The following is a 26,549-nucleotide window of genomic DNA, read 5'->3' as shown; positions in this document are numbered from 1 at the left end:
ATTCTGAGGTTATGTTCTCTAATTCTTCGTCTAAACTGATAAACTTCCTTCAACTGATATTTTCATCCTAGAGATAATCCTGCACTAATTTAATCCTCAAAATCAATCCTTATAAAGAGGCTATACTAAATAAAAATAGTCAATCATTTGATCCATGGACCTAATAGATCCGCGCGTTGTAAACGTAGCTATTAATGGCTTGATTGGCTAACGGACCAGTTGAAATACGGACAAGATTCCTGTGATTTGTTAGCGTAATACTTTCAATTAGTAAACCTCATTAGTATCACTATACATTATATTAACCGTAAACAATATTCATCTACAAATATTTAGAAATACTCAGAAGAAAAAAATTGTCATTTGTGATTTAATTGCTGCTGTGGTGCCATCTCTGTTACTTTTTTAAAAACCACTGTTAAAATACAAGCAAGGATTCTGTAATTAGAGGTTAGTCAAGTGAACATCTTTGAGATGGTAAAAAATGTTTGCCAGCACTGCACATTCTTATAAGTGTGAATTATTAATTAGGTGGCAACATTTAGCATTACTCGGAATCTTTATTTAAAAAAAAATTAATTAGTTAATAATAAAAAGTTGTCATTTGACTGCTCGAGTCGCGTCACCTCTCTTACTTCTACAGAACCACTGCCAAAAAAGTGTTCCTGTAAATGGAGGTTAGTCAAGTGAGTAACTTCATGGTTCTCAAAAATTTTAGGAGCATTGCAGATTTTAGCAGATATGGGATATTAATTACCTGGCGTCATTGTCCAATATACAAACAAGAGAATTTACGAAAATTGAACCACTTGATAATGAAAAAAGTTGTCATTTGACTACTACTGTGGCGTCATCTTTGTTCCTTTTTTAAAACGACTGCCAAATTAGAAGCAAGGTTTCTGTAATTGGAGGCTAGTCAAGTGCATATCTTTGCGGCATTTTAAAATTCTTGCCAGCACTGCAAATTTTCGCGAATCTGCGATATTAATTAGGTAGGAATATTTACCAGTATACGAAAGATAGAATTTGTGAAAATTAAACTACTTTACTTGTTATTGAAAAAAATTGTCATTTGACTATTCTCATGGCGCCATCTCTACTAGTTTTGTTAAACCACTGCCAAACTGCAAAATACAAACGAGGTTCTTGTAAATGGATGTTAGTCATGTGAGTGTTGTTGAGGTTTTCAAAAATTCTTATCGACCGTACGTTTTTCCATATTTGTATGAGATACTAATTATTTGACAACATTTTCCAGTAAACGAAAGATTGAATTTATCAAAATTGAACTACTGAATAATGAAAAAAATTGTCTTTTGACTATTACCGTGGCGTCATCTCTATTCATTCTACAGAACTACTGCCATAATACAAACAGTTTCTGTAAATGGAGGTTAGTCAAATGAATGTCTTTGAAATTGTTAAAAGTACATGCACTGCTAATTTTAACAAATATCAGATATTAATTTCCTGGCATTTTTCACTACTCAAAAAATAGAATTTTTAAATAATAAACTACTTGATAATGAAAACAATTGTCATTGGACTATCGTTGTTGTACTATCTTATAAAAAATTGTTGTTTATTACGTTTAAATTAAGTCTGTAAATTCTCACTCGTTAACAACCGTCGCCATTTCAAACCGTTGTTCCTTTAAGAGAAGAAGAAGAATCAGAAGTGACATTGGTGACAAATGACATTTAACGCTAAGAACTTAACCTCACTTTTGTCATGTCTTGAAGCACTAAATAAACCAAAACAAATTTAACGAAAAATAAAACATTTTAGGCTTTATTCTATTAAAATAATCATGACAGTGAAAGCACAGAAAGCCAGAGTTCTCGTAGAAGGTACTTCTATTAACTTTATGCCACTTTTATTCAAACCTTGCTTGATTAAACCCCATTAAGTATACAAGTAAACCCCTTATTTAGATAAAAATGTGGACTCAAGCGACTCGGAAGTTGAGTCTCAGCACTCAGATTCTGAACAAATCGATGATGAGAGCATGCAGTTACTGAACGAAGGATGGGCTGACTCAATAGCGAAAATCTTAAGGACCAACAAGCCAAAGAAGAAAAAGAGTCTTGTGTTATCCAAGGCGAAGAAACTCACAGATCCTGTAGTAAAGAGGAAAAAAGTGGGGGAGTTTGAAGTTCAAACTGCTGAAGGAGAGATCAAAAAGGAGGAAGTCATTGTGGAGGAAAAGGTGGAATTAGAGGGACCACAAAAGAAGAAGGTAAGATTAAAAGAGTCTTGTAAGATCAGATTAGAAGTTTATTGGTAAGTATGATAAGAAATATTCTTGGGGGTCTTGTCCACTTTAAGAATCTCTGATTTTGCAATATTTTAAAATTCGAGCAGAAATAGTACTTTGAAAATAGATTAAGATAAAAAAAAATTGTGGATTATTCCAATAGGACACTAAAAAATAATATTTAATTTCCTTAAAATATGCTGAAATAGAGCTCTACTAAGTCTATTTGATGATTGAAACTTTAGACATTATGAACTCGCAGTTGTGAAATAGTATATGTCTTCTATAATAAATATCATTATTACATTAAAGCTCCACATAAGTAATAAGGAACAAACATCTAAAAAGGGTATCCAATATCAGACGAAAAAACATGGAAGACATCTAAATCTATGTGGCAAGCCGTGTTTTCACATTATAATATGTGTTGGCTATTTCTGAATATTTAATGGTTGCCAGGTCACTTAAATAGGTATCTTTTTTACAACTTTAGCTCCAACTCATTCCTGTGCTCCTTCCACTAATGTAATGGATCAGACTTTCTAACTTGTAGGGTCTTATTTTAGTATTTTTCAAACTGTTCTGCAATTTTTTTCACATGATTTATTTAATTTTTTAGAGCTGGTAAAATCCTTTAACTGTGATATCTTGTCAATTCATCTCATTAAGATAAGTCCATTTCACAAGCAAAATATTTTCTGGTTGAAACATGGCATAATTTTTATTTAGGTCAATTAGATGAATTCTGGTTAAATTATTAAAGCAAAGATTTTCTTGTTCGGCACAGAGATAATAATGGATGATATGGACTAAAATATAAAGTGTAGTGTAGTTCTTCATGTGTAGAGTTCTACATAGTTATCTAGGGCATCCTGTATACCTTTCTTAATGGAAAAGCCATGTTCTTCTTGAATCTTTTTTTAACTTTTAGGAGTAATGACTAAATTGGGTAGATATTCATTTTGCAACTGCAGTTAAGTCTGATACAGCACATAATTTTATGACCACCTACACTACCGCTCAAAAGTATTTGCCCACATATGACTGTTTTAAAGTTATAACTAAAAATAATAAACCCATCAGTTATTCTTATGAAATGGTTTATTTATAACAAAATGAATATAAACAATACATTTTTCAATTAATTAAATTTAAGAAAATCAAATTTTGGATTCATCTACATGTTTCCTGAGTTATCTTGTGCAAGTCTTCTTTTAATGTGGGGCATGATTTTCGCACATGTCTATCCAGTTCATCCCACAGTAATTCGATAGGATTAAGGTCTGGTGATTGTGGGGGCCATACCATAACTTTCAGAAGATGTTGCTTTTATAATTGACCTAATTATTGCTTGCATAATTTCGACGTGTGCTTGGGGTCATTGTCATGTTGAAAGATAAAGTTTTCCCCAATTATTCGAGTACCAGAAGGAAGTACATTGTCACTTAAAATTGTTTTGTAACCCTCTTTTCGAAGAATTCCCTCAATTCTAATTAGATCGCCCACTGCAGATCCTCCGAAACAACCCCACACCATCACCGAACCACCACCATGTTTAACTGAGGCCACAGAACAGTTCTCAGCGACCCTTTCATTGGCATAACGGCGAACAGAAACTCGCCTCTTCGTTCCAAAAACCTCGAATTTCGGCTCGTCCATCCAGTAAACTTTCTTCCAGTCATCAATGGTCCATTCTTTGTGTGATTGAGCCCACTCAAGTCTTTTCTTTAACATCCTTTAGTAGCGGTTTTGATACAGCTAAACGTCCTTTAAGACCAGCATTATAAAGTCGCCGTTTTTCTGTCGAAACACTGACCGCTTTTTTACGCTCCTTGTTGATTTTTGCTGTAATTTCAGAGGCGGTAAGGCGTCTATTGCGTTTGCTTGTAATTATAATATTTAAATCTTCCTTTGAACTTGTTGCCTTTGGCCTTCCCGATTGAGGTTTGTTGCTAATAGTCCCGTCTCTGGTGAATCCTGCCTTGGAATTCCAAAATCCGTCGAAATTTGACGGTTAGTCTTTCCAGCCTTATGAAGTCCAATGATAATACCTTTTGTTTCTACCGATAACTCTTTTGTTTTAGCCATTTTAAAGAATGTTGAAAAACCAGCAAAGAAACGGTGACAATCGTCAATAAGCAAGCGAAATTATTTACCAATGTTACACAAAATCAATTCTTGAAGACTAAATACCTTTAAATGTTTCAAATTTCATCGGAAACGAGCTGTAAACAGATTAGTTTTTAAAAAAAAATGCATATTTTCACTACATTGTTTGTTATTTGCAAGACTATTTTTAAATACTTAGTGTTTTTCAACGAACCATAGTTGATAGGTTTGCTGTTTAAGCATATATGCAATTTACAAAAGAGATACGATCTAAACATAGGTATAAAGATAAGATTTTTGTATCTAATTTAAATATATTAAAAAGAATACATGGTGGGCAAATACTTTTGAGCGGTAGTGTATGTATCTGGAAATGAGTCGCAGTTCAATATGGAATTTTCTTTATTCCAATCGTTAGAGATCCAATGTTTTGTTAAGCTGATAAAACTTACACTGCTATTTGCGCAGATGTAAATAACAGATGTCAGAGTGAGCCATAAATTGCTTCCTTTGATTTAAAGATTTTTTTAAAAATTCTCACGCGTTTTCCGTTATCTCGGGTGCCAATTTGAGATCTTCCTACCCTTAATATCTTTCTTGCAATTAAAAATATGAAAAATCGGACAATAAAAAAACGAAAATATGAAAAAAATACATTTCAATTTTTTTTTTTCAAGGGGGGACTAAATAAATATTTTTAGACTACTTATTTCAACTCCCCTCCCTAGGAGGGGTAGATGTCACCCTTAGAATCTTAAACGGGAATGGGGTTCAAGTGACGCATTCTTTTTAAAGGGCGTTCAATTCTCTTTTAAATGGTATGTTACTTTGTTGCTTTTTGTCTAGAGCTTGCCGAATAATCGCGTTTCAAAGTTGCAGAAACAATTAAACTTGCCTGCATTGAGATTTTGGTTTTCAGGTTAGTACATAACCCTTACAGTACTGAGATAAAAAAAAAATGAGTTTGGGGTTTATATTTATTTTACGCCAATAAAGTTGGATCAAAAGGTACGGAAAATTATTTAAAAAAATCTTCGAAAGGGTTAAGGGAGTACACAATTGTGTGTCTAGGAAGCCAACATTAGAAAAGCACAATTGTCAAACAAAATTTATTACCTTGTATGGAATGAAATAAAACAGTTTTTATCTTTGGTTAAACAAAGAAAAACATTCCATTTTAGGCAACGCATTCTGGACCGACTTTTGCACCCTTCTAACCTGCATTTAACTGGGTTCTTCATTTCTTCATTCTTTGGCCAGTATTCAAAACCATTAAAGCGTTTGTCTGCACAGGGCAAACTGGAAGGCATTCTTCTCTTTTTTATTTCATTTCCTTCAACGCTAGTCTCTTCCTCTATATTTTCTTGGCATTCTGTTTCCTCCAATACACGCTTCTTAGTACCGGCAATCAGATATTCCCCAAGATTAAGTCTAAATTCCAAAAGATCCATAATATCTTTGCTTCGAAGGTTATATACTCCATCCAGCTGTTTACTATTGCTAAGTCAAACAAATGTAGGATGGCTTTAAGAGTTCATTTCCAGGTTCGAAAGGAAGATCGATAGTATTCCATCATTTGGTCGCAAACATCTACACCACCCATGTTTTCATTGTATGATTTAACAACAGCTGGGCATACACTATGCCTGAACGTTTTTTTTCTGTTTTATTCCATCTTTGCACCTCAGTTTCCGGCTGTTTTCCAAAAGCTGTGGATATCATTAAAACAGATTTATTATCTTTCCACTTTGGAATGCAGTTTATTATCGGTTCTAACAACTTCTTCTGACTCCCCTATTCATTAAACTGTCTTTTTTAAAATCAAGCCCTTTCACTCTGTTGGACATAATTGTAGCAGTTGCATCTATATTCAAACTCGTCAATTTGTTCATCAAAGCAATAGTTGAAAAGTATCTGTCAAAATACAGGTAACTATTTTGAGGTAATGTTTCTGCTAGACACAATATTGTTGAGGGTCCCAAGCCTAAAATCCCTATCTTTTAGTGGGGTAGTATTGCCCTAGTAGATTTCAAAATCCAATACCAGTCCGTATATGTCGTAAGAACGAAATTCTTCAGTCCCACTGGTCTTTCCACGTTTATTTTTAACAAATTGTCGAACTGGACGTCTTCCCAAAAAATGAATCATTTGTTCGTCAATAGAAAAAGCTGTCTTTTCTTTTCCTTCAAGGGTTTTACATCTATTGCGAACCAAATCAATTACCGGCTGTATTCTCCACAATATTTTCTTTTTTTGCTCCTCTTCTGAGATGCTAAGATTGTCAACGACATGTAAATTTACACGTATAATGTAAAACCTTTGTCGGGTCATGACCCCATCAATTAATGGGAACTTATATTTTCCATTCCAATACATATGTATGTATCCTTGGAAGATGAATACATCCCATCAAAGCATTCATTCCGAAAAATTTCTTTATTTCTTGAGAGGTAAAGTTGTTTTCTTTTGCATTTTGTTGCAAGAAATTACTGGGAAGTGAAATTTGCGGCTGACTCAAAAAAATCATCAACCAAATATTTAGCAAAATATTCGTTTGGAGTTTTTACGATGGATGGAGTATAGTCCTCTTTTACAGGAAAATCCTTGCTTCTAAAGTTTCCATGCTTTCACCGGAGAGTCTGGAAATGTATGAGGGGTAAATCATCTTCTGAATCTGAAGAGCTATCAGCTTCATTTGGTGCTACAATTGGGATCTTTTCGTGAATTTCAAACTCATGTTCTTCATCCTCGGACTCTAAATCCGACCCAACTTCGTCTAGAAGTTGGAACAATGCCTCCTCGTCATCCCTTAGATGGTCCAAATCAATAATTTCCTTACTTCATCCTGTAATAAAGAATTAATTGTATCCAACTTAATTAAAACCAAACCACGTTAACTCCCGTGGCTCACAATTGTGATATACATAACAAAACCATTCTTGGAATCAAGAATTTTAAAGATATTTTCAATCTCTAAAAACAATACACTTAATTGAAGTTTATTATACCTATTTAATATTAAGCACTTCTTTTTTCCCCTAAATTCTATAAATAAATAATAACTTACCTGCACGAGCCATTGCTGAAAATGATCTGAAACTTTTCAGGTTATGACAAGAATGCACTCCCGGCAAAATAAACGATTTGCGCGTGTACACCTATAAAATGCACTATTCACAATCATGTCGCACGGTTCTCCACCCAGATTAAACATTTTTTGATCCTTATAACACTAGTAAATAAGGAAGTTACAATTGTGACATCGGGTAGCGTAAGGGATAAAAGCTATTTTGTCCACGTTAGCACATATGCCAAAGTTGGATTTTATTATGAATACCCAGTGGCGGTTGCTCCATAAGGCCGCGTGGCCGCGCGCCCCTCCAAGACAATGTGCAACACCAATTTTTTTTACATTTTACATTGTGTTACTAAGTAAAAATTTAAACTAAAAAAAATCGTATCTAACCATCACATTCCCTCTTATCTCTAACTCTTCGTCCTCGTTGGCACGTGCACACGAGAGAAGATTGAATCATATGGCTGGGCCGCGCGAAAACAGCGCCGCCCGCCTCGACATGTACCGATACTACCGATGTAGGACTTCGGCGGCGCGAGCATGCACGAGGCCCTGTAATATTCAGGTTGCATAAGGTCAATTAGGGCGCGGATTTTCTGCGGCTGATGTTTTTATTCTGCAAGGAAAGGCGCGTTTTAATCGGCAATTCGTTGTTAACGAGGTACTGTTTTGTCGATATTATCGATTTTTGTGTTGGTGGTATCGTTATACCTATTTGGCTTTGAGGATTTTTTTACGTTTTATGATGAATATTGTAGATAATATTATTGAAATCAATTTTGATAGACTGCCGTTGGCCGATAAGGTCAAAATTAAAGAACTGGGAAGGCCCTTGCCAAATTTAAATTTAACGTAAACTAGTACGCGAAAAGCCGAGAACAGATCTTTTACCCGACGATTTTCAAAGGATATTTATGAAAAAAATAAGTGGATATGTGGGTGTGAAATAAGAAATTTGTTATTCTGTTTCCCGTGTCTGTTGTTTTTTAAAGCTGACTCTAGAATGGACTCCAACTAGGCAAGGAAAGGAATCGGTGATTTACACCATCTTCCTGAGAAAATGAGAAAACATGAATCGTCTCGTGACCACATCAATTCTTGCACTGCTTTAGCTATACTCGGTAAGGTTAATATTATGACACAGTTAAGCTCTGCTTACAGAGAAAGTATTATTTTACATAATAATAAGGTCGAGAAAAATCGTCATATTTTAAAAAGGATAATTAGTTGTGTAAAATTTTGTAGTGCTTTTGATGTAATGAGATGTAATAACACTTAGAGGTCATGATGAAAGAGAATCCTCAGAAAATCAAGGAATATTTAAAGAGCTATTTAACTTTACTGCAGAGCTCGACAATACATTAAAGGAACACTTGCGTACGGCTACTGTTTTTAAAGGGACCTCAAATATTATCCAAAACGAAATTCTCGATAGTATGTTACAAGTATGTAGAGAAGAAATTTGCAAGCAAATTGAAAATGCTGACTATTTATCAATCCAATGCGACGAAACCACTGATGTCTCGAATTATTGTCAAATGGTGTTAATATTAAGGTATTTTTATGAAGGATCCATCCGTGAACATTTTTGGGGTTTTTTAAGGGTTACAGATAAAACAGCCACTGGATTAAAAACATGCATAGAAGATCAAATTGATCCCCTAGTTTTAAAAACTCCTCAAAAATTGATAGCACAAACTTATGATGGTGCAAATGTTATGAGCGGTTGAACAACGGTGTTCAAGCTCAAATTAAAAAAAAAAATACCCAAATGCTCATTTCATTCATTGTTATGCCCATCAATTAAACCTAATAATGCAGAAATCGGCATCACCAAACGCTAAAGTTCGCGTGTTCTTTAGTAATCTCTCAGCAATACCCGTTTTTTTTTCAAACTCATCTCATCGGTGTGACGTTTTACAAGAAATCATAAATAAAAGATTACCAAGAGCGGTTGTTACTAGATGGAACTATAATATTCGCACAGTTAATTTTGTGTATGAAAATCGCGAAAAACTTATAGAAGTGTTCGAAGAAATTGAAAGTAGGTGTGAAAAAGGTGTTACGTCAAATGAAGCTTCCGGTCTACGAAGAGCATTGGAAGATCCAGAGTTTGTATTTTGGTTACCACTTTTTCACAGAATTTTACCACACGTTGACATACTGTACAATCAGCTTCAATCTAAAAATAAAGACAGCGTTCAGTTGCAAAAAGAATTGTTAATTTTTGAAAAAAATATTTCTAATATCCGAAATGAAACTGATTCGATTCAAAAGATTGTCGAATCCGAATTTCCTACGCCTAAGAGAAGACGAACCGATGATAATTTTCGAAGTGTTGCCAAAGAAATTTGTGATACAATTACAACTCAAATGAAGGATCGTTTTTCCTATCGGGGTCATTTGCAAGCCGCTTACCTGTTTAATACAGAAAAATATTCAGAATTTTCAAAAAAGTTTCCTATAGCAGTTTTAGATGATGTAGCTTCATTTTATCCAATGCTGACCAAATCAAGGCTAAGAACAGAATTAGAGGTAATCTATTCGAGAGATGATTTAAAAGAAATTATTGGAGCAATGAATCTTCTTTCATTTATCATGGACAACACCCTTCATAAGACGTTTATTGAAACGTCAAAAATATTAAAAATTATCGTGACAACTCTAATGACCACGGCAGAAGCAGAACGTACTTTTTCTACGCTTAAATGCATAGACATTTTTGCGAAATACCATGCTTAATGATAGACTAAATGCTCTGGCTATGGTGTCCATTAATCGAAATATGGCGCATGAAATAAATAATATTGATGACAAAGTATTAAAAAAATTTATTTCCATGAAGGACCGTAGAGCGGATTTCTGTTTTAAAAAATAGCTCCTCTCGCTTGCTTATAATGTGTAAATATGTTATTATAATAAAATGATCTCGAAATTAGTATTCTAAAATATACCTAAACATAACAATAATCCATGTAAATAGTAAATACTTACCTTATTTTTATGGTTCCTTTTTCGTACTAAGAAAATGCCTTTATTCTTAGTGAACTGACTTATATGATATTAAAAGACTACTCTGATATTACAGTTTTTTTTTCGTTGAGTTCAATCGATCCTGGATTCAATTAAGGTAAAAGAGATAGGTAAACTTTTATTCAAAACGTGCCATTGTTTTCGTTTTTTTTGTTTGATATGATATCATTATTAAAAAAAAAGAAACCATTTTTTAACGAGTTTTAGGCGTGGCATTGCAAAAAAAATTTTTTACTGTGCCCCTCCTGGCACAAACCTCACGACACGCCACTGTGAATACCCTTATTACCTCTAAGCTACTTAGCATGCGCGTCCCAGCGTCACTTCATCCACGAATTAATTGTGAATGCACCTTAACCTCAGTTCAATTCACCTCTTCAAATTAGTTTAAGAGAAGCACAGACACAAACCTCTCGGGAACTAAGACGTCTAGGAATTCGGTATTCTTTGCCGTCTGGTCCATCTCTACTGTTCATCAAACATTTTGGTTTTATAGTTTACAACCGGAAAATTTTTAATTTTCAGAAAAGAGAACTGCCAAAACTAAGGGTAAAACCCGACATCCTAGAAAAAGACAGAGAACGAACACTGCAGAAAATCGCAACGAAAGGCGTGGTCCAACTATTTAACGCGGTAAAAATGCAACAAAAAGACATCAGCAAGAAACTGGACGAGGCCGGACCGTTGGAAGTGCGAAAAGAAAAAGTCCTAAAAAATATCGACAAAAGGGCCTTCCTGGACGTGCTTATGGGGGAGAAATCTAGTAACGTAGACGAGGAAGTGAAAAAGAAGCCGGAGAAACAGGGCGAATCGTGGAACGTTTTACGGGACGATTTTCTGATGTCTGCCAAGATGAAAGATTGGGATAAGGAGGTGGAGAACGAGGAGGAGAGCGAAAAGGAAATGGAGGTAGAGGAGGATGTAGAGTCTGAATAAAAACGTTTAAATAACAATGAATTTTTATTATTTTATACTTAAATGCTTATCCAAAATGGTCTTTTTTTAATTCTGTTTCTTAGGATATTATTACAATGGTCCCGGAACGAATCGTCCAGAAAACCTATTTTGGGTTTACCTTTCGCAGATGCTTTTTTTGGCACCGGCACTGGTGGATTGAATGCCATTTGGTCCATACTGTAGTCTGTATAAAGTTGTTCCACTGTCCTAAAAAAGAAAATCGTAAACCATAAAAAAAAAGGTTTCTATGTAAACATAAATCACTTCCTATAAGTTCTTGAGAGTAAACCTAGGTTTATATCTAATTTGGGAAATCCACTTAAATGAGCTACGTGCAAACCTAAGTAGCGCATGTGCGTAATTTTGAATTAATACTCACAATTTTCCATACTCCAAGGGTAGACTGCCGTCACCGGTAGCCGGTACCCCACTGGCGATATTTCTGGCAAACTTCCCAACAACGGGATGATAATGACGCCTCAATAATATGGTTTCGAATAAGGCGCTGTTCGAGGCGTTCGCGAATTCCGGATCTTCGATTTCCGGTTGGAATTTTCCTTCGCCTCCGGAACTGTCCAAATCTAACAGGATGTCCACCGATCGGTTTAGTTGCATTAGGGTTTTTATTAGGCCTAGGCAACCTAATGAGCTAAAAAGTGTATACAGGGGTTAAGAAGGTATAGAAGGTTAAGAAAGTTTTGGAAAATTTGGACAATTTGCCTTTTGACGACCATCATCGAATTTTATTTCCTTTTGAGCGATACATTGCCAGATTTAAAGACTGCCTTTACGATAAAATCGTTACATGAGTTTTTAAAGTATTTCCATTTTTATAAAGCCTTTGACTAGTTGTATTTACAGGGAACCATGTAATAAATAAAGAGTGTAAGAAATTCATCAAGTTTCACACAAAACAAAAACCAAAAAATCGTAACATGAGTTTTCAAAATATTTGAATTTTTGTAAAGCCTTTAATAGTATCAAGATTTTTTTTAATACTTTAAATAACTACTCAATAACTCTAAAATGGTTCTATTTACAAAGAAACTCGTAAGAATATTTTTGGTAAAGAAACTCATCAGCTTTCACATGAAAAAAAAATAGAATTGTTAAATAGGTTTTTAAAATGTTTAGATTTTTGTAAAACCTTAAGACAGTATCAGATTTTTTCAATACATTGAAGAATTACTCAATAACTCCAAAATCGTTATATTTAAAGGGATACTTGTAAAAACCGTTTTGGTAAAGAAATTCATCAGCTTTCATATGAAACCAAAATCAATAAAATCGTTAAATGAGTTTTCAAAATATTTGAATTTTTGTAAAGCCTTTGACAGTATCAAGATTTTTTTCAATACAATGGCTACTACTCAATAACTCAAAAATTGTTATATTTACAAGGACACTTGTAAAAACCTTTTTGGGAAAAAAACTTATCAGCTTTCATATGAAAACAAAACCAATAAAATCGTTCATGAGTTTTCAAAATATTTAGAGCTTTGTAAAGCCTTTGTCAGTATCAAGATTATTTCCATCCATTAAATAACTTGATATGAACAAAAAATTCCTTCATATAAAGGAAAAACTGAAGGTACTTTCGATAAGACCTCCTTGAGACAGAAATAATTTTTACTTCAAATGTCTATCAATTTTTATTGAAAAAAAAAGAGATCATTGTGCTGATCTGATTCTAAAACTGTATTAACAGCCCAAGAACATAATAGTTTTATAAAGTTAACCAGTACACAAGCATAACGAATTTATATTAAACGTGAATACACTTACCCATTGTGTAATAATTGCAAACTCAACGTAGCCAGCCTTTTAACAAAATTGATTATCCTCTTATTAGTAATCTTCTTCCGTCGCTTAATCAGAGAATCGATAAGAGTTTTCAGTACTATAAAAGTGTTTTCGTGGTTCCTGCCCGCATTGGTTTTCAATAAATCCTTATATAGAGTCACATAAAACCTTGTTGGGTCAATATTAATTGCTTCTCCCTGTCCACTTAACATTATAAAAATGGTTTGGATACAGTGGAGTTGCTCCCTGTAGCCTAACCAATCTTCTGATAATAATTTGTTTAGGACGTTTACAATGTCTACGTAGTATTCCAGGTTTATACAGTGGGCAAACCTAGAAATAAAAAGAATTTTATTAGAGTCTTCCTTAATGAGGTTACAGTATTACTACAAAATTTTCCTGTAATTATCCTATTTACAAAAGAAGAAAGCTAAAAGGGAAAACTGTATAGGTTCTATAAGAAGTCATAGTTGGGTGGTACGCTGGTACCTACCCAACTGTTGTAAAGCCTGTCATAACATAAAATTGTTTTTATTATATGCATTCAAACTATTCATTTCAAAGAAGATTAAAAAGTTTTTGACCGGATTTATTTTTAAATTGTGATCTCTTCAAAATGAAGCAACACTCTGAATATCAGAATTGAACTTTAACATCCTTGCATAGGTATCTGACGATAAAAATGGTATAATGAATTTTAAGCTGGCTCAAACGACTCGCGTATCTGGCAATTATTTGTCCCTTATACGCAAATATTTGCAAAGTCGTGCAAGTAGTTCACATGGACAATTATTCGGTAATCGTATTTTTCCCACTGCCTGTCGGTAAAAATACTGAATAAAATAAAATCATTCCTGTTTCTTGTGTTGACGCGTCAACAAGTTCTAAGTTTTCGTAAGTGCTTAAGTGATTTAAAAAGTGGAAAAATTCGGATTCTTCAAGATTATCAGATTCTTCGGACGAGGAAGCCATTGAAAGAGAGATTTATCTCTTAAAGGATAGACTGAAAATGCTGAGGAAGGTGAAGAATAAGGGGACGCTATCGTGTAGCGTCAAACATGGCGGGCAAGCCGTGCCTGACACACCGGTGTCGTATACGGCCCCTCCGCCGCCGTTACCACCACAAGACCCGCAGCCATCGACATCTTTCGCCCCCAACGCTATCGATCAAGGATGGTTCGAGGACGACGACAATGACGATCTCTCGTTTCTTGAACAGACACTTCCCAACACGGAAATGCTGGCGACAACGAGTCAAGATGGCGGCGGGCAGGGAAGTGTTAGGTTAAATAATTGTTTTTGAGCACAGTAGCTCAAAAACGAATTTTCTTGACACAGTAGTCTGAAAATTCTTATTGCCTAACAGGTAATATTATTCTAGCTAGGTCTAGAATCCTCTTCATTCACCGTAGTTTGAAGAGGCCGTTTTATGCACCGTAGCTTTAAAACGTAAAAAATAATGTTTAGGGCACCATAGCTCAAACAAACAATTTTAACATTGTTCAAAAAATTGTTCCTGGTACAGGAACAGGGCACCGTAGCCCTCAAATAATATTTTCTGACATAATAGTCCGAAAAATATCCCTTGAAGCCAAGTCCCAAGTTGAAAATCCGCCTTTCTACTTTCTACAGAATACTGTCAAACAGCATAAGTACGTATGTCGTAGATACGATCTCAACTACGACTATGATTTTATTATTCTGAAAAAAGAGGTGGGGTAGACAGCTGACACCGCTAAAGACTGACGGATGAACTGTCAGTTGTCAATCTAGTAAACAAACAAAATATTGTTTATTTATTTAAAAAAAAAAAAAAATTGCGGATCTGGACTTGAGCTTAAAGCAAATCAAAGAATTTTAGTTAATTCCTTTTTCTAGGTCAAACTGAACCAATTCGCAAAATTTACTTGGATCCGTTGGTTTAAAAATTTTGGAGCAGGATTGCGACTCTCCTGCAAAAACTGACGAATTTTTTTGCCCATAGTTTTCACCAATGGGGAAATCTTTGTGAGGGACTACCTGACGGGCAAGTAACAACATTGGCGAAGAAAAATATCCAGTGCCTGCTAACTGTCCATTTAAGACACCAGAACTAAAGTTAAATTAAATATTAATGATTCTGCCATACAGAGGGACCACAAAATTTTGAAAAACCAGTTGCAACTAAGCGCAGCTATTGTGGGAATTGGTAAGGCTCTGACAAGGCTATTAAATGAATCCCCTTTCTCCCAGGGGAAAAAATCTGCAACTGCTTCAGTGGTTAAGTAACTCAGGTAGAATTTTGCGCAATCTTTTCCATGGCCAATCTGTCCATGGAGGAAAACTTCCATTTTGCAATTGCAATGGGGGTATGAGCAAAAATTAAAAGAAAATTTTAAATAGATTTCACAGGCGCCCCCAAAATTAGCAAGTTGCTCTTTGGGGCTAACCTCTTCAAATGTCTGGAGCAAGCAAAGACCCTGGAGAAAAATTGCTCTGTTCTTGTCAAAAAGAAGAATTTAAACTTCAAGAGCCTCGGAAGATGGTTTCCAAACAGATCACCTCCGGCCAGAGGGTCCAGCCTTGGTGGGATGGGCACTCAAATGCTCAACCAAAAGACAGACAGCAGAGGAGCAAGAGCTGGTCAGATCCAAAGAAAAAGCAGAGCCAGAAGGAGAACTAGAAAAAACAATGGTAAAAAAAAATGCTGGCCAACTTGCCATGTTTAAAAATAAATGGACACCTTACTGTAATGATAAACATATTTTATCCTGGTTGGAGGGGTATAAGATCCCCTTTTATCCAAAGTGGTCCAAAAATATCCTCCAAAAAGAGAGGATTTGGTCTCTTAAAGAGAAAACTGGTCCGAAGTGGGCCATAGATCACCTATGAAATATGGGTGCAGTGCAGCAGTGCACACTCTTATCAAATCATTTTCAAATTTCAAATATTTTTCTACGCCCGAAACCAGACGGTTCAAATAGATTTATTCTAAAATTAAAAAACTCAAATACACTTGTAAAAACCGAACATTTTAAGGTAGAGGATAGAAAGCTAGCAATGTAGCAATAAATTGTTATATGTCCACTATTGACCTAAAAGAGACTTCCTGATACCTATTAGTAAGAGTCATCAGAAATTTTAGGATTTTATTTTGTTTGTGTTCAGCCCCCTGGGTATTTACAAAACTGCTTAAAAAAATAGTGACTCGTCTTAAAAAGCGAGGGTTTTTGTCAGTAAATTATCTTGATATTTTTTTTTTCTTGGGCAGACTAAGTAGAAAAGTGTAATAGAAATATAAAAACTACATGTGATTTACTTACAGAACTAGGTTTTCTTATACAATTTTAAAAAAGTCTTTTGTGACCAAGTCAATACTGTAAGTCCTTAGGCTTTAACTTTGACTCTATCAATATGGGGCTTAGCTTTCCTTTAACAAAAAAATGTTGAAATTTATAGTCTTTTACAAAAGTTCGTTTTTACAAAGCTGTGCAGCATAAGACAATTTGCTAAACTTTGTGATGTTTTAGCATCAATATGCATGCAATGGGTAGGCAGTGCGATAGGAAAATGACAATCCCACTGCCCTTGCATGCAGAAGCAAAATGGTGGATGGAAAAGTTAAAAAATCTCTTTTTTTTACTTTCGAGTATAAAAATAGAAATTTTTTCAGATGCCACCCCGGATGCCTGGGGCATTTTCTATAGAGAGGGAAGCTCAAGGGGTTTTGGAGCCCCAAGGAAAGACTTGAAAGCATACATTTCTTAGAACTAATGAGCACTTTTATTGGGTTAAAATATTTTGCCAAAAAATATCTCTTGCGTATAGATAACACCACTGCAATTTCCTACATAAATCGAATGGGGGGAATTCACTATAAAAAATTAAATAAACTTGCTAGAGAAATTTGACAGTGGTGTGAACATCGCAACATAATTATATTTGCCTCCTATATCAGTTCCCAAGAAAACAAAGAGGCAGATTATCAGTCAAGGGTAGGTCGAGCTGAGGTAGAATGGTCTCTTAACCCAAAAGCCTTCTTGCAAATTTCAAATAAATTTGGATTACCAGATTTTGATTTATTTGCTAGCCGTAATAACAATAAATGCTCCTCCTAAAAGTTTGCCTCTTGGTTTAAGGACCCAGAGACAATTTTGGTAAACGCCTTACAGTCTTATTACAAAATTCTGAGAAAGATTTCGACCTAAAATGCTCGAGGCATTGTTGTGGCACCCTATTGGCCTACTCAAGCATGGTTCCCTAAATTCAAGGAAATGCTGGACTCAGAAATGGTACTTCTTAAACCTGAAGAAGTTCTCCTTTCTATTAATAGATCCCCTCACCCGCAGTGGGGGCAGCTTTCATTGGTGATTGGGGTGTTATGCAAGAAGCCTACCTCTGCAGAGGAGTGCCCCCTGATGCCATAAAAATAATTTTATCTTTGATCAACCGTTAAACAATACTACTCTGCCTTAAAGTTATGGTGGCAATTCTGAGGGGATGCCTATATTTGCTTCTGTACTAGAATTGTTACAGTTTTTACTAAGTGCTTTGATTAAGGAAAAAGGTATGGTTTCTTAAATAATATTAGAGTAGCTATTAACCTAATTGTTCATCCTAATTTGACGGCAGATAATCGAATTGAGAGATTTTTCAAAGGTGCATTAAATTCACAACCGTTGAAGCCCAAATACTCTTACACTTGGGATCCTGAAATTGTAATCTCTTATCTTAAGTCATTTTACCCTTTACAAAAATATAGTAATAAAATAAAATATAGGACAACAATTGAGAATGCAGTTACAAATAATTCTTGATGTGTGATTTAAATGTATAAATATTAAAATTTTGTTTAAAACATTATATCGTTAAATAATGTAAAACTAGGTTGTAAGAAAGTTATGTTTTGTTATTTTAAATAAAATAATATATTATTATGCATATTAAGATATTAGAATTTTAATTATAAAAACTTAAGCACATGCCTGCAACTAATAGAGTCTTTAAACAACTACATTTGTTTATGATCTGAGGAAAAAGGTGGAAATATAATTAACATATCAAACGAACTTACCTGTAAGTGAAGTTCGATATTAATTATATGAACCACCTTTTTCCTCAGATCATATCCCTCCCTTACATGCAAAACGCCCAACCCTGTATCTTGAGTCTTTAGTTGCAGACATCTGCTTTTTGAAGAAATGATTTTAGTAGGTATGGTGGGGATGGTACGGGTGGCGCTAATAACGCCACCTACGTCAAAAAAAAACGAGGACTTTAAAACTTGTGGCCTTTAGCCAAGTTGCAGGGACTACATTTGTTTATGATCTGAGGAAAAAGGTGGTTCATATAATTAATATCGAACTTCACTTACAGGTAAGTTCGTTTGATATTTAACTATAGGACTAAGATTACTTTCTTGGGGTATACTGTATACCTAAATCAGTAGTTATAACTTCTGAGTTTGCCCAATCTTTTCCATAGCCTATAGTCTTTTCATTTTCTTCCTGTCAAATATGATAAAATCTACTTAATATTTATATCAACAAAAATATGTCATGATTTATTATGTTGTAGGCCTTTGAGAAATCAAGAAAGAGACCAGGTGGTATATGTTGAGACTCCAAAGCCTGAAATATGTCCTGTAATTCCAGTAATCTGAAATATTGCAATGAGGGTTGATCTCCCTTTTAAGTATCCACGCTGGATAGAATTAATCAGGTTGTTACTGAATAAATGTTTCATGATTCTAATACAGGTTATGTGTATTCAAACACTTTTGAAAAACATGACAGAAAATTAATTGTTCTATAATTTTCACTGTTCAACATTTTTAAAAAACTGGTATCACCAAAGCCAGTTTTAATTGCTCAGGAAAAATATCGCTTTTCAGTTAATTATTTATTAAAAAAAACCAGTGGTTTAATAATTCCAGAAAACAATATTTTAATAATTAATTCGAAAATTCCACCCTCCATTTATGTTTACATTTTTCAACATGTACACTTTATTGCCTTACAATCACGTATGTCAGGTACATTTTATGTGCTTGGAATTATATTTTCTAAGAGGGCACTTTTTAGGTGGAAAAGAGTTATAAAATTCAGCCCTCATAATTTTCATAAATGCCTCCCAGGAACTATAAATATAAAATTTAGTTATAATTAATAAACATAAAATTATATAAGCAAATATTATTTAAATGCTGGTTTTCCGATGCTTTATTAATATTGTAACGAAATTCCAGAACACACTTTTATTGGCAACAAAAACACAGGCATTATTTATTTAATTGTTTCCAAGGTAAAAACTGACTAAACAATTAAAAACTGAAGGAAATGTCACGAAGCGCGTCCTTTTTAAAGCCCGATGGAACAGTTTCGAAATATTTGGAATTTCTTCATTGTTTTTGCATAATACTTTAAGTCAAGAAATGTAGGCTTCATTATTTAAAATTATAATTTTTGGTCTAAAGAAAATGGCTTAAAGCCCTCTTTTATTCTCTGGTTAGATTAAAGCTTAAATATATGTTATGGAATCCATGTTATGAGCAAATTTTTATCATTTTGAGTTAATGGGCTTTACCATCTTAAAGATCTTGCTTTTTTTCCTTTTGCACCGGCTGCACTACAATCTAGATCTCCTGCGATTGTTACTTTTCTGACGTATTTAGACCAAACGTCTATACAAGTATAACCACTATATGTGCGAATATAAAAATAACTGAACCTGTATATGTGATGTAATCTCATTTTCTAGAGAATATCGGTATACAAAAAAAGACATAAAATAAAACTTCTTACTTTGCCAATCCTTCGAGACAAACCCCGAGCATCTTAGTATTCTCCGAATTCTTTAAAATCCTGAAGTAAATGTTGAATATCACTTTTGTTATCTCCGTCAGGTTTTTTTGCTTTTGCTGCTTGTTCTCTTCCGCCTTTGTCTCTAACATTTCTTTTTCCAGTTCCTGTAACTTCTTTTTTCTCTAAAAATGATAAACAGGTTAAATATCTTTATTATAGTTTCAATGTACATACCTTTCGTTCTTTTTTCGACATTTGTAACAGTCTAGCCTTTTTCGCCTGCATTTTCTTCGTTTTGATATCCTGCTCTTTTTCCTCGTCTAAATTAACACCTCTTAAGTCGAGAACCAACAAGATTTCCAAGGGTTCCACATTAACGTTGTGCGCGTGAGTTTTAAGGTAATTATTAACTAACCTTAAGATCTAAAAATTAGAGTGTTATCATTTATGGATGTGAATTTACCTTGGTCCATGGTCTTAATTTTGTAAACTCTATAATAAAAATCGATTTTTTGCATTCCTCTGGAAAATTTTGAGGTAACCTTGGACTGATATACCTCTAATCCAAATTGAAAACAATAAAAATACCTTTAAAGTAATTTCCTCCTTTTTATCCTCCTTAAAGACAGTACAAATGCTATTTTTCACCAAATCCCTAATATTTTTCCTGGAGTTATTCAAAAACGGCACCAACACTTGCGCAATATTTTGACTATAATTAAAATACGGATGGGTTACTAGCAGATCGCACATCGCCTGAATCGAGAGTTCCGATAAAGCGATTTCTTCCTAAATAAAAATGACATATTAGTTCAATATTTAAAATTAAAATTTTTACGTACCGCAGACTTTTTTTTAGAATCACCCTTTTTCTTGGTCAGCAAAAAACAATATTTCTCCAACTTTTGTAAGAACTTTTTATAATATAACAGCAACATTTCCTCATATTTTTGCAGCTTTAGTGTGTCCTTTTTCACTAAAATTATCTAAAGATTTATCAAAACTAACTAACCACAGACGTCGTTTTTCACTTACGTTTTACTCCATCGGGATTCACATTTTTAATTTCGTAATCGGGCAGAATGTCTTTGAAAACTTCCATAAGCGATATAGTTACGAGCTTTCGGACGATGAAGTAGACCTCAGGTGTTTCCTCATCCATAAGAGATAATAGTGTTCTCAAGTTAGTCACTTTTTCCTCGGGGTTTTCCAATAATCCTGATTATTCAAAAAATTAGAAAAATAACGAAAATAATGAGGAAATCTTACCAGAACTAAGAGTTCCAATATGGATTTTCTTTTGCCTTAATATGTCATTTCTGGTGGCCAACAGTTGGGCCGCTGAGATTGGCTGACTCAGATCGATAGCTGATTCTTGTAAAGTAAACTCTTCCGTTTCTGAGTCTGCTTGTTCTGAGCCGTCAGGTTCTTCGTTTCCCTCCTCCTCTTCCTGCTCATTCTCATCTAAAAGTTGAGAATTAAGGTTGGAAATGCATTATTTAGAAACAAAATAACCTTCATCATCAGGTATATCCTCGATAATTTCTTTATGCACCAGGCCTTTTTGCGTTTTAATGGGTAGCAGAGCTTTTACACGTTTTCCACTATTGTCTTCTATTTGGTCCTCATATTGTTGTTCTAAGGTTTCGTCTTCTTCAATTTTTCGTTTATTTGGTTTTGGTGAGGGACTGAAATCCGTAATATTAATTTGTTAGGCCTTTGTAGTAAAATAAAAAGGTGTCATAGTTAATGTGTTTTACTAACTAACTAACTAATATCAGGTGCTACTACAGGCACTATTGAGGCAATACTGAATGCAGTAAATTCTCTTATATATGAGATATTATTCAAGGAAGAAGTGTTTTATTAAAACTTCTAATATGAGAGGGAAATATATTAAAAATGCATTGGATAAATAAATACTTAGATATCTGATTTTTCCTTAAGGATTCAAATATCTGCAAAAGTTTGATAGAAGGTATATAAGAAATTTTGAGTTTATCAGTTGATCTCATATTACTGAAGTTTGATGACCTTTGGTTATTTAAGCATTAAGGAAACCATTTTAGTAATTTAATACCTTAGTACGTGGAATTAAAATTAAATGATTTATAGTTTAGAGTGTTTTGAATTGCTTTTTATACCTATATTTTCCTGTATGGGGATTATTTGAATTGTTAATGTTTTTTTCAAAACAACAAATTTCGCTATGATACCGTTTTCTATATTTCGTCTACGGTAGTGCCATTAGAATGAGATTAGTTCACATATAATAATAATAATAATAATAATAATAATAATAATAATAATAATAAGCCTTTATTTCCAACAGGCAACTTGCCCAATAACAGGAAACAGTTGCAAAACAATGAAAAATATAGTTAAAAAAACACACACAAACCTAAAAGAATGAAAGAAAAGAAAAAAAGTAAAGTAAAGTCACAATCTCAAAAGTTATCAAAAAATTAGAACAAATAACAATTAATATGATATAAAAACCCAATTATAAAAGTTTAACAAGATAATCACATATTCAACAAAATTAAATTAAATTAACTGCAATATACCTACTAACTATAACTTAAACACATGGGTCTTAATCCCAAGAATAATGATCCACCAAGATATCGACAATCACATGAACCGGAGAGAAATTTATATCGCACATGTGACAGATCCGATTAAATATAGCGCATATTGTATATAGTGGCGATTTCAACAGGATGTTAGTATGAGGCCTTGGCGGAAAGAATGTTAGGGGATGTCTAGCTAATTATTATGTGATGTACAGTTTATGTATTCGCATACATAGGTTTTACTTATTTTTATACTACTAAATTCAGCAAATTAAGGTATTAATCAAGCGCTAAATAAAGAAAATGATTATTATATTTTCATCTTTGCCATCCCTATGGTAAGCACTAAATAATTCTTGTATTCCAGGATCGGAAACACCCACGCTATCCCAACTAGCCGAACAATCCTGGATCTGGATCGTCGATATGCAAAAAACGTGTTCTCTCCTCATCGGGCGTTGCTTGGGCGGAATGTTAATCGGTGAAGCGCCCACTAAACAGGAATTGCTGTGTCGCAATTGGCTGTCCAGCGACTTATTTTCCTCCGTAGTGGAAAACAAGGATTTGGACGTGCAATGCTTAAGCGAACTGTCTTACGTTACCGAGTGAGTAGGCACCATAAAACGTACACCAGAAAGAAGTACAGGACTATCAATGAATCCATTCCTGAACAGATTCAAGGAGACCAACATGATTCTGATAGAGCGGGTTCCATATAATGCAGCCAAACTCCAGTTTTGATCTCACAAAGCAACAGAAAAGCAGTCTTAATGTAGATTCCAAAGTAAAACTCTGAGAACTTTTATTTATGAACCCAAGCCTTCTCAGGGCTGACTTGACTACGTTGTTAAAGTGTGAAACGAATGTAAATTCAGAGTCAAAGGTGATACCAAGATCAGTAATTTGCTCTAATCTACTCAAAATAGTATCATTAATAAAGTAATTAAAATTTAAGGGTGTTTTTGATCTAGAGTAACTGACCACACTACATTTAGCCGCATTAAAGCCTAATCTGTTAACAGCACACCATACCTCCAATGTATTAAGACAGTTCTGAAGAAAAACACAATCCTCCAAACCATATACATTTAATATAATAATATACATTTAAATATAGCTTCAAATCATCGGCAAAAGCCAGCCTTTGACAAGTGAGTGACTCAACCAAGTCATTTATAAAAAAACTAAACAGGCGCGGACCCAGGTTCGAGCCCTGTGGCACACCCGACGTTACGTTAAAAAGTTTCGATTTAAAACCCTCATATTCAACATATTGAGATCTACCAATCAAGTAGGAATGAAATAAATTAAATAATCTCCCTGAAAAACCATACTGAGTTAATTTATGCAGCAAAATATAGTGATCTATCCGATCAAAGGTTTTTTGGAAGTCGGTATAAATAACATCGACTTGAGTATTAACATCACAGTGATTCACAGATGTGGCTAGACAGACAGGATAAGTTAGTAACACAAGATCGCCCGCTAAAAAATCGATGCTGGTCTACAGAGATGAGTTCTTTTGCGTGACTAAATAGCGACCGATTCAGGATATTTTCGAAATTTTTTTTCGAAAGTTACAGAGTAATGAGATTGGCCTATAGTTCACGATTTGATCAGAGTCCCCAGCTTTTAAAATAGGTATTATTTTAGCAGTCTTCCAAATTTCAGGAATTTGTTCTGTTGACAGTATTAAGTTGAAAATGTAGGTCAGCGGATCAACCAGGACACCAATGCAATCTTTAACCAAGAAGCTAGGTACACCGTCTACACCAAATGTTAACTTATTTTTGAGTTTTTTACTAGCCAAAATAATCTGGGAAGCATCAACGTTGGAAATGTCAAAGTGGGGCACATTATCAGACGTCGATGAATGGTTAATGAAATTTGATTGTATAAATGCCTCACCAAAGAACAGTGCAAAAGCATCAACTACGTCTTGTGGGTCTTTAATTACCACGTCATCGAGTAGCCTCATCATACCAGGAATCCTGGTGCCAGCCTTCTTAGAACCAAAAAAAATCCAAAAGCTAGATGGGTCTAAAGAAATATTCCTTTCTGTGTTTGATATATACAACTTATATTCATTGCGTATTTGTAGTTTGATAAGGCGTCTAAGAGAATGGAATTTACTTTGAAAGAATGGAGAATTGTACATTTTAAAGTCCTTGAAAGCCTTTCCTTTCCTATAAATGTTCTTAATCAATTCTCGAGAATAATAATTTGGAAATCTTCTTTTACGTTGCTGCTTAAGAGGAATGTGTGCGGCAAATATGCCATTCAATATATCATATAGGGAAGTGTGCCATTCAATGTATCATATATGAAGAATTTACCGACAGTCTTCAATTTGTTCTTCAAAACAAGCCTAACATCGTCTGTACTACCAAGGATCACCCTAACAGCCTGACGCCCGTTACGATTCGGCTTCCCAAATTTACTAACAGCCAGCACATTGACGGTAGTTTCGCACAAGTCAGTCAGCAGCTTCTTAGTCTGGACAACATCATCATATAATATTAAACCGATAAAACAAAATAAGAAATGCACACTGAGTGAACATTTATGTGCATTAAATAGGTTCCTGCAAGCAATATAGTTTTTTTCATGTATGAAGTTTTACTTAATTTTCAGAAAGTTTTATAATTTTTAACATATTTTGTAAGGTAGCAAATCATTTACTGTAATTGAAGTTAATTTCTGGAAATATTTAAGTAGAATGTCTTTTTTTTTTTATCACCTATTACCCCCAAATATAAATAAACCCCAATCTTCAAAAAAGGAAACAGATATTTGCCTGAAAATGATAGACCAATAGCTATCACTCTTGTCTGTATTCTCAAATAGAACTTATGTAGAACGAATGTAAGATTTTTAAGAAACCTACTTCACCATTGATTGACTAGACTATTCTTTTGTAATCCAACAATTTCCTCATTAAAAAAAAAGAAACAATATTTACCCAGTATATTTAACTCGGTTCAAAATACCATAACTCCTATTGGTTATAGCATTCTTCAAAAAATCCAAATCCTCCTCCTCAACCATCTGAAGCATGTCTTCTCCATGATCACTCTCCTCGTCTGAATACTGCTCTTTTGGCACATTTTTTACAATTTTAGGTGGGTTCACCCGACCTTGTTTCTTGCTTTTATTTGAATTCTTTTTAATCACCCCCTGTTTTATTAGTTTCGTTTTTTTCTGGTTGTTGCGTTTCGCCTTCGATATTTTACTTTTCTGAAATTGGAAACATGTTGTGCATACTATAAACGTGCAAATTCGGCATTTATTGATGGAAACTTACCACTGACATCTTTAGAAGCTTACTGAGGGAAGTTCCGTGTGCAATTTAAGCCAGTTTTGTAAACATTTGTGGATGGGATAATGGCAAAAGTTTAAAATGGTTTTATAGGACCAAACACCATCACAAACAAAAGTTCAAAACAAACTTTTAGGTTAGGTCGGCTTATTTGGTACTTGTGTGCAGGCCTTTGCAACATGTGTGTGAAGCTAGCGTCCGATCGATATCCAGCAACCAAATCGAGAACGCAGCATATGCCGGTTGCCAGCGACCAATTTATAGTCCGCTCTCCCTGTTATTTAATCAATATAATGCCCGTATCTCCTGAAATTCCCAAGGGATTTTAATAATTTTTGTCCAGATATTAACAATGAATACCTAAAACGACTGACGATGGTCTCAAGCCTCTACAAACTAAGGTTTTGTTGTGAAAATTAATTAAAAAGTCAAATGGTAAAAAAATGAAAAAGGCTGTAACTCCCAAAATTCCCAAAGGATTTGTATAAAACTTTTTTCTATAAAAGATAATAAATATCTAAATTGATTTTAGATGGTTGCAAACCTCTACAAACGAAAGTTTTTTGGTAAAAAATTATTGAATTTTTAGATGTACAAAAAAAATTTAAAAGCTGTAACTTCCAAAACTCCCAAAGGA

General features: G+C 34.2%; 2 protein-coding genes across 2 annotated transcripts; one reads left to right on the top strand and one right to left on the bottom strand.

The window, feature by feature from the left end:
* Positions 1–1,685: 1,685 nt before the first annotated feature.
* On the top strand, positions 1,686–11,428 carry LOC126738475 (RRP15-like protein). The gene is made up of 3 exons (XM_050443837.1): positions 1,686–1,850; positions 1,935–2,239; positions 11,001–11,428. Exons 1-3 carry the CDS (start codon positions 1,811–1,813, stop codon positions 11,409–11,411), a joined length of 756 nt encoding a protein of 251 aa, XP_050299794.1. The 5' UTR covers positions 1,686–1,810; the 3' UTR covers positions 11,412–11,428.
* LOC126738474 (nucleolar complex protein 3 homolog) lies at positions 11,417–26,064 on the bottom strand. Its single transcript, XM_050443836.1, has 12 exons — positions 25,898–26,064; positions 25,556–25,830; positions 21,533–21,705; positions 21,287–21,481; positions 21,053–21,235; positions 20,860–20,993; positions 20,606–20,806; positions 20,252–20,440; positions 20,018–20,199; positions 13,218–13,568; positions 11,812–12,081; positions 11,417–11,639 (listed from the first exon to the last, which is right to left on the bottom strand). The coding sequence occupies exons 1-12, from the start codon at positions 25,904–25,906 to the stop codon at positions 11,450–11,452; spliced, it is 2,352 nt and encodes a 783-aa protein (XP_050299793.1). The 5' UTR covers positions 25,907–26,064; the 3' UTR covers positions 11,417–11,449.
* Between the last annotated feature and the right edge of the window lie 485 nt (positions 26,065–26,549).

This window comes from Anthonomus grandis, chromosome 7, assembly GCF_022605725.1.
Source record: "Anthonomus grandis grandis chromosome 7, icAntGran1.3, whole genome shotgun sequence".
NCBI lineage: Eukaryota > Metazoa > Arthropoda > Insecta > Coleoptera > Curculionidae > Anthonomus > Anthonomus grandis.
This window is presented reverse-complemented; position numbering and strand designations above follow the sequence as displayed.